This window comes from Chrysochloris asiatica, unplaced genomic scaffold (genome assembly GCF_000296735.1).
Source record: "Chrysochloris asiatica unplaced genomic scaffold, ChrAsi1.0 scaffold00008, whole genome shotgun sequence".
NCBI classification, from domain to species: Eukaryota; Metazoa; Chordata; class Mammalia; order Afrosoricida; family Chrysochloridae; genus Chrysochloris; species Chrysochloris asiatica.
The window spans coordinates 21,074,638-21,087,013 of record NW_006408526.1 but is presented as its reverse complement, the minus strand read 5'-3'; the positions used below and the strand labels follow the sequence as shown (position 1 = coordinate 21,087,013).

Sequence of the window (12,376 nt, the reverse complement as noted above, 5' to 3'; positions counted from 1 at the left end):
GAAAGGTACAATTCAAGTTCTAATGAAAAGAAAAAATTAGGCCTGGCAGGGGCAAAGAAACATAATGATCACTCGCTTAATCTTTGGTGAATGAAGAAAGAAATGAAGTCTTTTGGCAAAGTTGAATCCTTTGCAAAATGAATCGGAGCTCCTGAATGAATTATTTCAGGAGTTTTGATTTTAGTTTATTTGATTTTTTACAGATGGGAGCTCACCTGTATGCACAGACATTTGGATGATGTTGGCAGACTTTTTTTTTCTTCTGTTCCTGCACATCTTGAGGTATTGAATAACCATGACCACCGGTGTCTCTTTTGAACTGTGCCGCGTAGTTTGACTTTTGATTCTGAGTCACAGAATATATCTGCCTGGCAAATATTTGCCATTTTGATTGAGTCAAGTTCCCAAATGCCTGCCTATACTTGGTCAAAGATACTCAGGTTCTTTTCTGTAAGCACTGAGGAAGCACTGGCTTTCTGAACTTCGAGGCTATCAGAGGCGGCAGGGTTTATATCTGTCCGTGATGGTGGTTGTGCAATGTTAAGATTTTGTGTCAACTTGGCAGGGCCAGGATTCCCAGTGGTTTGGCAGTTGAGATGTAAATATGCCACATGATGTGATTTAATCTGATAAACCAATAAGAGGATTAAAGGTGAGTCCTGGTATGGCAATATAGGATAAGAACTGGACTGCTAACCTCAAGGTTGGTGGTTCAAGCTCCTAGTTGCTCCTTGGTAATCCTGTACAGGGTTGCTATGAGTCAGAACCCAGTCAATGCCACTTAATAACAACAACAACACCTTTAATCCCGTTACCACCCTGACCACTCTTATGGGAGATTCCCAAAGATGTGGCATGCTGCACCTTTTATCTTACAAGAGATCAAATGAGAGAGACTTGATCAGAGAAAGGGGGTTCTAGTATCACCAAGATAGAAGTGCTGGGAGTGGCATGCATCCTTTGGACTTGGGGGTCCCTGCACTGTGAAGCTCCCAGAACCAGGGAAACATTGAGGCCAAAATGTAAGAAGATCTCAAAGGGATATTGGGACTACAGATGCTGAAAGGAGACAAGGAACTTTACTCAGAGCTAACAAAGAGAAAGCCTTCTTCAAGAGCCAGCACTCTGAAGTTGGACATCCAGTCTTACACTGAGAGAATAAGTTTCTGGTGGCTAAAGCCATTCACTGTGGTATTTCCATTATAGCAGCAGTAGATAAATAAGAGAGTGGGTTTGCCTGCTGATTTTTTTTTTTTTTTTTCTGCCACTACACAAGATATGATTTTTCAGAGTACCTCTGGGTTTCTTTTCATTTTCCCCTATCTCCTAAGCACAGGGATTTATCCCAAGGATAATGTGGGAGCTGAGAAAAGAGGGATTAACTTTCTCTGGTCTAGAAAGTTTGTTGAGTCAGAATTTTTTTCACCAGAAAGGTGCCATTTAAACTGAATCTTGAAAAATGAAGAAGTGATGTTTAGGTGGGGAAATTTCTCTTAATCTGTTCTAGTTTCTAATTACAATGATCCTACAGTGTTGTTAATAAATATTTCTGACACCAACTTTTACGAATTTCAACTTAATGAATGTCTATTAGTGTCATTATTTAGAGCTCAGACTCTGTTCAAACCCAGCCTATCACCTCATAACCCTGTGTCATTGGCACATTAAACTTCCTCAGTGTTTGTTTGTTTCTTTGGAAAATAGACATTTCTCACCGAGTTGTTGTGATTACTAAATTAAATAACATTTAGAAAGGCTTAACATGGGACTTGGAGCAGAGTAAGTATTTCATTATTATTTCATAGGGAGAAACAAAAATGGGTAAGAAAAAGTTCTTCATTTCATGGAACTTGGAGAGAATATGACAGATAACCATAATACAGAGCAATGTGAGAAAAGTTTCGGGAAATTACGAATCCTCCTCAAAACTCTGTCAGGCATTCAGAGAACTGCTTCTTCATTTTTATAAACAAGGGGACTGAGACTTAGAGGGATCACATGACCTACTTAAGAAGATGAAGCCACTAAGTGGCAAAGCCTTGTTGGGAACCCATGTCTCCTGTGACTGAATCAGGCCTTGTGAATGTGCTACTAATTCCAGTGGAAACTTCACAATGTGGCACAAGGCTTTGTGTGTGACACTTTTGCTACCTGCAAGACCATGGTGTTGCCAGCCACCTACAATACTGGGTCCTTCATGTCTTGAGGATCAATGGTCTTGGGGTGAGGTCTCAAAACTCAGCTCAGAGACAATCTTTTCTGTCTTTTGAGTTAGTCGTTCATGTGGACAAAATTTCTCCTTAGGACCAACAACCCAAGAGTGAAAAATGCATTACTTCATTAAATTAGCTTTCACTGAAGGCCAATTAGGCTTGAGGTCCTGTGTGAGGCACTGGGGAAATAAAACTGAGGTGACCTGGAGGAATCTGTACAGTAATATAACAGCTTACTTAAAAGAATGAACAGACAAATGCTCGGAAATTGAGAAAAGACAGACTAATTTTCTCAGAACTAGAAGGTTTAGTAGGTCAGATTTTTTTTTCTACCAAAAAGATGCCATTTGAAAAATGAAGAGGTAATAATGTTCAGGTGAGGAGATGTGGAAGGGCAATCTAGTGAGAGAAGACAGCAGGATCAAAGGCAGGGATGTACATGGATGTTGAGGGGTTGTTAGAAGACATTGGGGATGCATAGTAGAGGGGCAGGTGGGAGATGAGACTGGGAAAGTAGGCAAGGGATCGGTCGTGAGGGACTTCCATATATCCTAAAGTAAAGGCTTCTTTAGTAAGGAATGGCGTGATCAAATCTAGGCAGTGTAGATGGCAGAGCTGCAGGACCCCAGACCCGTCCTAGGTTGTATTAATCCCTGATGAATTATGTCACTGAGGCCTGCACATATAGACTTTGGAGACAGTGGCAGAAGGTTTTCAATCTGTTAAGGAGTCCTATAGTCTAAAACCCCATATGCAACCAGGTGGTACATCCATTACGTTTCTTTCCTTTGAGAAGTTTCAAGTCAATCAGGTAGATTGCTATTGTTAAGTGCTGTCAAGTTGGTTCTGACTCACATCTATCCTGTATACGGTTCCCAAGGAGCGGTTGGTGGGTTTGAACCACCGACTTTGTGGTTAGCAGTCCAGTGCTTATCCCATAGGACCATATGAGGACTCCAATCAGGTGGGTGGACACTCCTTATGTCCTGCCTGTATGTCCCCTTTGAGTGAACAGCTCTAGTTAAAAAGTACAGTGTCTTCTTTCTTTCCTGAGGGAGTTGGTCTGTTTCTCTGGCTTATCAACCATTAGAACCAGTGTCCCCCATGTTTAAGTATGATGAAGTCTGGCCATTTTGGTGGTGGCTGGTGGCAAGAGGGAGGCTATTGTGTTTCAAAATGAAATAAACAGAAAAGCAATACAGTATTAAAAGAATGAAGAGTTTGTTTAGTGAAGCTTGAAGAGACTACAGGTGTTTCCTTCTGTGTTGAGAAGCAGTGACCCCTGGGAATCATATTTTCCGTTGAGCAGGAGCCCATGGTGAACGGAGCCCTGCTAACACCCTGGTGGAGTAGAAGCCTTAACAGGTACCACAGAAAGTCCAGCATCTCCCAGGGTTTCTTTTGGATTCATCTTGGTATAAAGAGGCACAAGATGAGACAGACATACTCACACAGTTCACTCCACATGCACATATGTATAACAACACACTATGTGGCCACATCCAAAGGGCCACGGGCTTCTATGTCATGTTGTTGTTCAAACCCAGCTGTCTGGCTTTGCGCATGAGGTGGTCTGTAGACAGCAGGTTCTGAGGGTGCGCACAGTGGGGTGACGGGCACTTGTCGCTGAAGAGCAAGAGCACCCGTGCCTGCGGTGGGAGGATGTGATGACGCTGTGCCCCCACACAGCGGGAACTTGGGCTTTTAAAAAGCTGAGGAAACATCCTCTGAGCAAGCAGTGGCTACACTGGAAGAAAGCACACCCAGGTCTCACATTAAAGAAGCCAAGCTGTCTGCTTCAAAGAGAAAAGGCAACATCCTGTCACAGACCATGCTCTGGCAAAAACGTAAGTGGTGTGGCCGTGGCTGCTCAGAGTCAAGCGAGTATGGGTGAGGGCAGGGAGATTATCTGCCATCGTGTAAAATTCAAGAGATAGTGGGTTCTAAGCCAGGGGGCGGGGAGGAGGGAGGTGGGTGAGATGGAGCCTGTCAGAGATGATGCTCATTTTCCAGACTTGGGGGGAACGAACTAGTGTTCCAAGGTGGAACACTCATTGTATCTCTGCTTCTGTGTGAATCACTGTAGTGAAGAAAGGGCAGTGTATGATTCACAAAACAAAAGCCAACTGTGATATTGAGTTGGGGTTAGAAGGGGAAAGTCATGGAGCTCTTTATACACTGTAGCCTGTTATTTAAATCTGTGGATTTGTTTCTAGTAGAGCTACTTAGCTTTCTGCCAAAGACCTGGGTTGTTTCTGTGAATACACAGGGACAACGTGGAAACTTGGTTTTGTAAAGCATGCCTTCACTTGCTTCACCATCTTGCTTCTTATAATTCTTGTTCCCATTTTGCAACAAAGTCCGTTTGTTCCAGTACAGTGGGACAGTGGGGTTATCCTTGACTTTGACCTTCATCCCTGGGATTTGCTAGAACAAATGAACTTTATTTTCCATTATGTAGGAACAAACAGAGATCTAGCAAGACCCATGTTATTGGTAATTGAAATCATACAGAGGATATCTACAACATTCTTTTCCTGAAATTAAAATGTCAACTCAATGGCCTCTTGAGAGTTAATTTTAGTAGTTCTTAATTCTGACTTCCTTAATAAAGAAATATTATCCAAAAATTCCACTATCTTTCCTTTTACTGTACTTGTTGTTGTTAAGTGCCATCGAGTTGGTTTTGAAGCATAGCCACCCTGTATATTTTCCAAGGAGTAATGATGATCTTGAACCACTGACCTTGCAGTTCAAATCAACTTTGCAGTCCAGCATACTAACCCACAGCGCGATACCAGAACTTAAATGTACTTAGTTCTTTAAAATTCATTTAAATTTATGCACCCTACCTCAAACAAATTTAACATAAGAGAATCCAGGTAAACTAGGAAGCATTTATTAATTCTTTTTTAAAAGATTGGATCTCTTTATGTTCCGAAAAGGTAAGTTCATTGATTAAAGTTATACGGTCAAGTTTATCATCAATTGACTGTTTACTTATTTCTTGTGTACATTCTCTGGAATTGAGCTTGTTAATATATAATGGAGGCATGATTAAAAAATCTCTCCAATTGTGAAGTTACATCATAATTGGACATTGCCAGGATATCTCTTAAGTAAAATGAAATTAACTTTAATTTGATTAATTATGAAGTACTTGCAGACAATTAGGGATATTCTAGTGTAGTACAAGAATCACACAGAATGAAGAATGGGACAAGACCCTAAGCTGCCAAGGGCAATGGTAGCCAACCCAGTGGGTGTGGTCTATGGCGTAATCCCAGACCAGTAGCTGTAGAACTGACTCCAACTCATGGTAACACCAGGTATGCCAGAATAGAACTGTGCTCCACAGCGTTCTTAATGGCTGATTTTTTGGAAAATAGATTTCCAAGTCTTTCTTCTGAGGTGACTTGGGTGAATTCAAACCTGCCTTTTGGTTATCAGTCAAGAGCATTAACCATTTATAGCATCCAGGGACTCCAGTGAAGCTGGGCAGGTGACACCCATGTCTTCAATGTTCCGGAGCTGTTGAACATCCCTGTGCATTTACACTTAGAGCTGAATAGTTTGGGTTTTGTGTGAATCGTTGAAGGGAGTCCTGCTTCAGCTCAGAAGTTGAGCGAGTATTTGCCTTTGAAAAAATCCTGTTGCTGTTAGTTGCTGTCAACTCTATTGGAATTCACAGTGATCCTGTGTGTGCAATGTAAAATGGTTCCATGGGGTTTTCAAGGCTGTGAGTTTTCAGAAGCAAATTGTCGGGCCTGTCTCCCACGGTGCCACTGGGTGGATTCAAACTGTCAACTTCTTGGCTAGTCATCACTCTGGGCCACTTTTTTCATCCTTAGGTTTCTCATATGTAAAACAGGGGTCAAAGTAAATGCTATTCTGCAGAGTTAGCCTTGGTAGGCTAAGGTACCATATAAATGATGTTGAGTGTTCGGTTTCTTCTTTCAGTATGCGAAATCTGGGTTATTTTCCCCCTGTATTCATAAGCTGCCATCTTCTGTTAGTGATCTACAATGCTTTTTTCCCCTTCTCTTTAAATTCTCCTAAAAGATGAACAGTTTTTTTTAAAAACAATAACCGTATGAAAGTTAATTTATGCACAATAAAATGCATTTATGTACTCAGTTTGCTAAGTTTTGACAAATATCAACATCTATATAGCAGAAACACAGTCAAGATAAAAAACATTCCCATCACACCATATTATTCCTTTGTGCCCTTTCCAATCAAGCTTAATCTCCATGCCAAATGCATTTAATATATGATTAGATAAGCTTTGAAAAATATTAATATCCATGTAGCACCCTTATAGTCAAAATAGAAAACATTTCTACCACACCAAAAAGTTCCCTTGTGCCCCTTCCCAATCAACCCCAATCCCCACGTCTGACTCCAGGTAGCCACTGAACTACTTTTTTGTCACTGTAGATTAGTTTTTTCAGTTTTGAAATTTCTTTAATTTTTTTTTTTTAAATTGTGATAAATATATCTGTAACAAAAACTTTGACATTTCAACAATCTTCACATGTATGGCTCAGTGACATTAATTAATTATGATCATCATGTTGTTCTAGCATCACCCTTATCTGTTCCCAAATTAGACCATCACCCCTAACAGAAGCTCAGTGTTCTCTAAAGGGGATGCTGAACATCATGCTTCCTGCTCACACTAGGAGGTCAGTTAGATACAGCAAAACTCTTTCAATCAAAGAGATCATAACCTAAGCTCATCGATGGAACAACTTGGGTCAACATTTCTACACTTTCACATGAACACAAAACTAAATCCTCTACAGAGTTTGAAAAAAGAGATCCCCTGATCCCTAGTGTGTTACTGAAGAAACCTGGGTGACTAAACCCTATGGGAAAACGAGTAAAAACAAGGCAGTATCATCAACCCACTTAGAATCACCTGATAGAAGGGCAGGGTTTGAAATCAGACACCAAGAGTGCTGAAAAAGCACTTTCTTTTTTCAGAAAACATCCTCGAGGCATGAGCTGAAATGACTGTACTCTGGGGTTCTGGAAAGGGTTAAGTAAACATTCACTTTGTAAATCTAGTGCCTCTTCCCTACCTGGCTGATGACCTCCATTTGTGGAGTAAATGTGAACATGGGCTTTGGTTAAGACCAGAGATTAACGTGACAAAGCTCAGAACTGCTGGCACACAGAAGTGGAAATCTTCAAACCCTGATGATGGATATATGTGTGACTTGCTTGACTAGCCAATTGGATAAAGAAGTTACTCCACCTGCAGATTCTACCCCCCTCAGTTCTGCCCTTGGTCCTGCAGGTCCTGTTTTGATGTGAAAAGCTAGCAGCCACCCCCAAAGAGGAAGCCCTGTGAAGGCCAACTAGTCGCACAGCAGTATAAGCAGCATGGGCATTGGGGTGAGACGGTCTTGGTTTGAAAGTTGGCTCTGCAATTTAATCATTTAACATTTTCATAATCTTAAACATCTGGGAAATAGGGATTGTAATTTTCTAATCAGGAAAGCTGTGCACCATGGTTATATCCTTTCAACATGTGGTGTTGGAGGATAAACACTGGACAAAAAGGTCAGTTTGAACTGTAAGGTTGAAGGTTCAAATTCACCAGCCGCTCCTCAGAAACCCTATGCAGGGTTGCTATGAGTTGGAACCGACTCAACAGCACTTAACAACAATTCTATATATACATTGAGCAAATAATCTGAGAAGCTGGACTATATGAAGAAGAACATGGCAACGAGATTGGAGGAACACTCATTTACAACCACAATCAACACTCATGGAAAGAGCAGTCAAGAAATCAAAAGATGTATTGCATTAGGCAAATTTGTTGCAAAAGACCTTTCTAAAGTGTTTAAGAGCAGTGATGTCAGTTTGAAGACTAAGGAACCCCTGATCCAAGCCACGGCAATTTCAATTGCTTCATATGCATGTGAAAGTTGGCCAATGAAGACCAGAGAAGAATCGATGCACTTAAATTGTGGTGTTGGTGAAGAATATTGAAAATACTGCCAGAAGAACAAACAAGTCTGTTTGGGGATACGTACAAGAATACTCCTTAGAAGTAAGGATGGTCAGACTTCATCTTTAGTTCTTTGGACATGTTTTCAAGAGGGACATTTCCTGGATAGGGACATCATACTTGGTAAAGTGGAGAGTCAGAGAAAAAGAGGAAGACCCTCATGGAGATGGATTGATGTAGTGACAGCAACAATGGGCTCAAACATAACAACTATGAGGATGGCACAGGTCTGGGCAGAGTTTCATTCTGTGGTGCAGAGAAGCTATGAGTCGGAACCGACGTGAAGACACCAAACTACCACAACACAAAGTTTTTGTCAGAATTAAAATGGAGAATGTAGGTAAAATGTGATCACGTTTTTGGGTAACTAATGCTAGTAGTAACGGGCCCCTTCTCTCACGTGGTATCTCCCGTGCACTCACTTGAGTGATCCGGGTTATGCCGAGTTCCCACCTGTAGATCTTTTCCCACACTTTCATTGTGCTTGTTTAAAAGGTACAGTCAAAATATTTTTGGATGATAGAATCTTGCAAACAGTTTTCTAAAGATCTACAAACTACAGGCTGTGTGCCAAATCTGATCCACTGCCTGTTTTTAGTAAATACATTTTTATTGAAACACAGCCACCTCTATTCATTTACATATTTCTCTGCAACAGCAGAGTTGAGTAGATGCAACACAGATTGAATGGCTGGCAAAACCTAAAATATTTACTATCTGTCCCTTTACAGTTTGCTAACCTCTGGTTTAAATTGATTTAAGCAGAACTTTAGACATTTCTTTCCCTAGGTTACCCAGTCTCTTGAGGTTACACAATACTACCACCAGTGGTAGATAAAGCTTACATGAATAAATCAAATGTAAATGTTGTTGTTACTACTAAATACCATCCAGTCTGTTCTGACTCACTGAGACCCTGTTTAGGGTTTCTGAGGCTTGTAAGTCTTGGAGGGAACAGAAAGGTTCCCTCTCTGTTCATCTTTCTCCTGCTGAGTGGCTGGTAGGCTTGAGCTGGCAGCCTTGTTGTTTGCAGTCCAGTGTTTATCCTATGGAGCCACTGTGCTCCCTCAAATGTAAAGAACATTAAAACAATTAAAATATTGAAAAATAACTTGATTAAATGATCTGCACAATGCCCCAAACTGATTTGACTTCTTTATCCAAAGTGATGAAACTATATAAACTCAACACCACTTGTTAGACAGTGACTCAACTGAACAACTGCTTTTTACTGTTGCTATTTGTATTAGGGAACAATCTACATAAAAGCAAAAAGCAAGCTTGACTGATCTTTGAATTGGTTGGTTGTCTTGGTGTTCCATAGAGTTGGTCTTGGCATGTCTTTTGTTGTTCCCAATTCAGCATCTAACCTGTTGCCATCAAGTTGATTCTGACTCAGTGATCCTAGGTAGGGTTTTGGAGACTATAAATCTTTATAGGAGCAGGTAGTCTCATCTGTCTCCCAAGGAGCAGCTGGTAGGTTTGAACTGCCTACCTTGCAGTTAACAGCCTTACATCTAGCTCACAGTGCCACCAGGCTCCTTATGAGGCATCTTAGGAACAGTAAATAGTTATTATCAAGTTACTATGACATGGATGTGTCATCATTTTCAGACAACTTGATAGAACAGAGGTTCACCACACAGATAAATTAGGATGTCAAATTCTCATGAACAGGACTCTGCTCTTAGGATTTAGTCTAGGGTTCCACTAAATAAAGCTACATTTAGATAATATGCATATAATTTTTGGAATGCCCACCTTTGCATCAAGTTAGGGACACTTTATAGCAAGAAATAATTTAGGTCTATGGGTTACCGTTTCCATTTCAATTATGTGTTACAAGTTTTGCATATTTAAGGAACCTAGTACCTTTACTTTTTACCAAGTTTATTCGCTGAGTTTATGGTTCTTGCTGATAAGGACAAATAGAATACAAAAGAGAGACACAAAATAACATGCATGGAGGAATTTTAATATCATTCATGCCTGTTGTTGTATACCATTGAGTTGGTTCTGACTTATAGCAACCCTGTGTGACTGAGTGGAACTGCCCCATTGGGTTCCTCAGGCTGGAATCTTTATGGGAGCAGACTGACAGGTCTTTTCTCCAGTGAAGCTACTGATGGGTTTGAACCACTAACCTTTCAATTAGTACCTGAGCACTTAGCCACTGCACCACAAGGGCTCCTCATACATGTCTACTACCAAACATTTAAAAAAAATAATAAAGCCAGTTGTCTTTGAATCAACTCCAATTTGTGGCTACCTCATTGTGTATCCAGCCAAACCCAGCCCACTGCTTTTGAGTCAATTCTGACTCATATTGACCCCATAGCACAGAACAGAACTGTTTCATAGGGCTTCCAGGGCTGCAGATGTTCACAGATATTTACAGAAGCAGACGACCTCATCTTTCCCTTGTAGAGCCAGCGAGCGACTGGTGGGTTTGAACTACTTTTGGTTAGCAGCCAAACACTTAGCCTACCATGCCACCAGGGCTCCTCCATGTGGATATTGTTACTGTCGTTGTTAAGTGCCATCGAGTCAATTCCAACTCACAGGGGTCCTCCAGGTGCAACTATAGAAGATTAATTGGTCAAAGGACACGTGGTTCTCAAGGTAGTTCTGTAGTTACTTCTCCATGCATTTTACTGAAGAAAAATGCCAATTCTGTCACCCTCCACACCCAACAAGTTACTGAGTCAACGCTCCTCAATGAAAACTGTAAAGTTTTAGTGTTGTGCGGCACAACAAAGAATTGGGGTTGTCTATACTTGTTAGCTAAATATTTGGGCATTTGATTAACTGAACAATCCTATAAAGTTTTGCTTTTAATTTTCCTATTACAAAGTAAAGGCATCAGGTTTATTTATTTATTTTTCCCCCTGATTTCTTTCTAAAGCACTTTAGTTTTCCTCCTAAATGAAAATGTCCACCAATTTCTCACTTTGAACGAACCAAACCACAGCTGTCCAATTGACTATGATCATTAATATAATTTTCACCTTTATTAAATACTCAGTCACACCACTTGTCTTTCTTATGTAGAACAATTTCTCAGATAGGAGGGGGTCAACCTGGGACAGGGAGGTATTTTCTGAAATCCTGTTATCCTGCTTTTGTGATGCTATGTACAAAGCAATGTACTTGCGGACAGGAGAAATGAATTGTACTTTTCAATCTGTTTATCTGTGGGACCTAAGGCAAGCCACCTAACCAGATGCATCTCAAATGTCCTAGCTGTAAACCAGAACTTGCTTTTCCTGGCTAACTGAGGGCAAGAAGACTGAAGTTGATTGGACTTCTTTTCCAGCTCTAATTTCCATAAATTCTGGTGTGGCACTGTGGGATAAGCACTGGGCTGTCAACTGCAAAGCCAGGGGTTCAAATCTACCAGCCACTCCTTGGAAACCCTATACTTGGTAGCTATGAGTTGGAACAGATCCAATGGCACTTAACAATAACAATAACCACAACCACAACACCATGTTCTAACTTGGTAGAAGGGATGCCTGCATCTGCTTAGAAAAGTTCTTTTCAACCTAGCCTCTGTATTGAAATACTTCAGGGTTTTAAGAAATAATGAAGCATGGGTTCCAACCTAGAGTTTCTGATTTAACTGCCCTGCAAACTGGGAATATCAAGTGTTTCCCAGGTAATTTTAGTAGACAATCAGCATTGAAAATTACTGGCTTGGATATTGAAACTGATGGTTACTACTGGTGTGGCACTGGGGGTTGATACACTGGATTGCAAAGTTGGTTTGATCCGCAAGTTCGGCGGTTTAAGCTCACCAGTTGCTCCTTAGAAAGCCTATGCAGGGTCGCTATGAGTTGGAACTGACTCGACGATACTTAACAACAACAACAACAACAACTATACCTTTGGAGTCTTGGTGTGGTGCTGTAGGATAAGCTCTGGACTGCTAACCACAAGGTTGGCAGTTTAAACTCACCTGTTACTTCTTGGAAACCCTATATAGAGTCACTACGAATCAGAACCAACACTTAACAACAGCAACAATATACCTTTAAGAAACCCTGGTGGTATTGGTTGGTTGGTTAAATGCCATGGAGTTGGTTCCAACTCATAGTGACCCTGTACAGGGTTTCTGAGGCTGTAAATCTTTATGGGA

General features: G+C 40.9%; 1 protein-coding gene across 1 annotated transcript in view; it reads left to right on the top strand.

Moving 5' to 3' along the window:
* The first annotated feature begins 3,952 nt into the window (after nt 1-3,952).
* Nucleotides 3,953-12,376, top strand: part of POU2AF1 (POU class 2 associating factor 1) — a 32,425-nt gene continuing 24,001 nt past the window's right edge. The window contains exon 1 of the mRNA XM_006833811.1: nt 3,953-4,060. Within this exon, the coding sequence (XP_006833874.1) occupies nt 4,045-4,060 (16 nt within the window). The 5' untranslated portion in view covers nt 3,953-4,044. The remainder of the gene's footprint in view (nt 4,061-12,376) is intronic.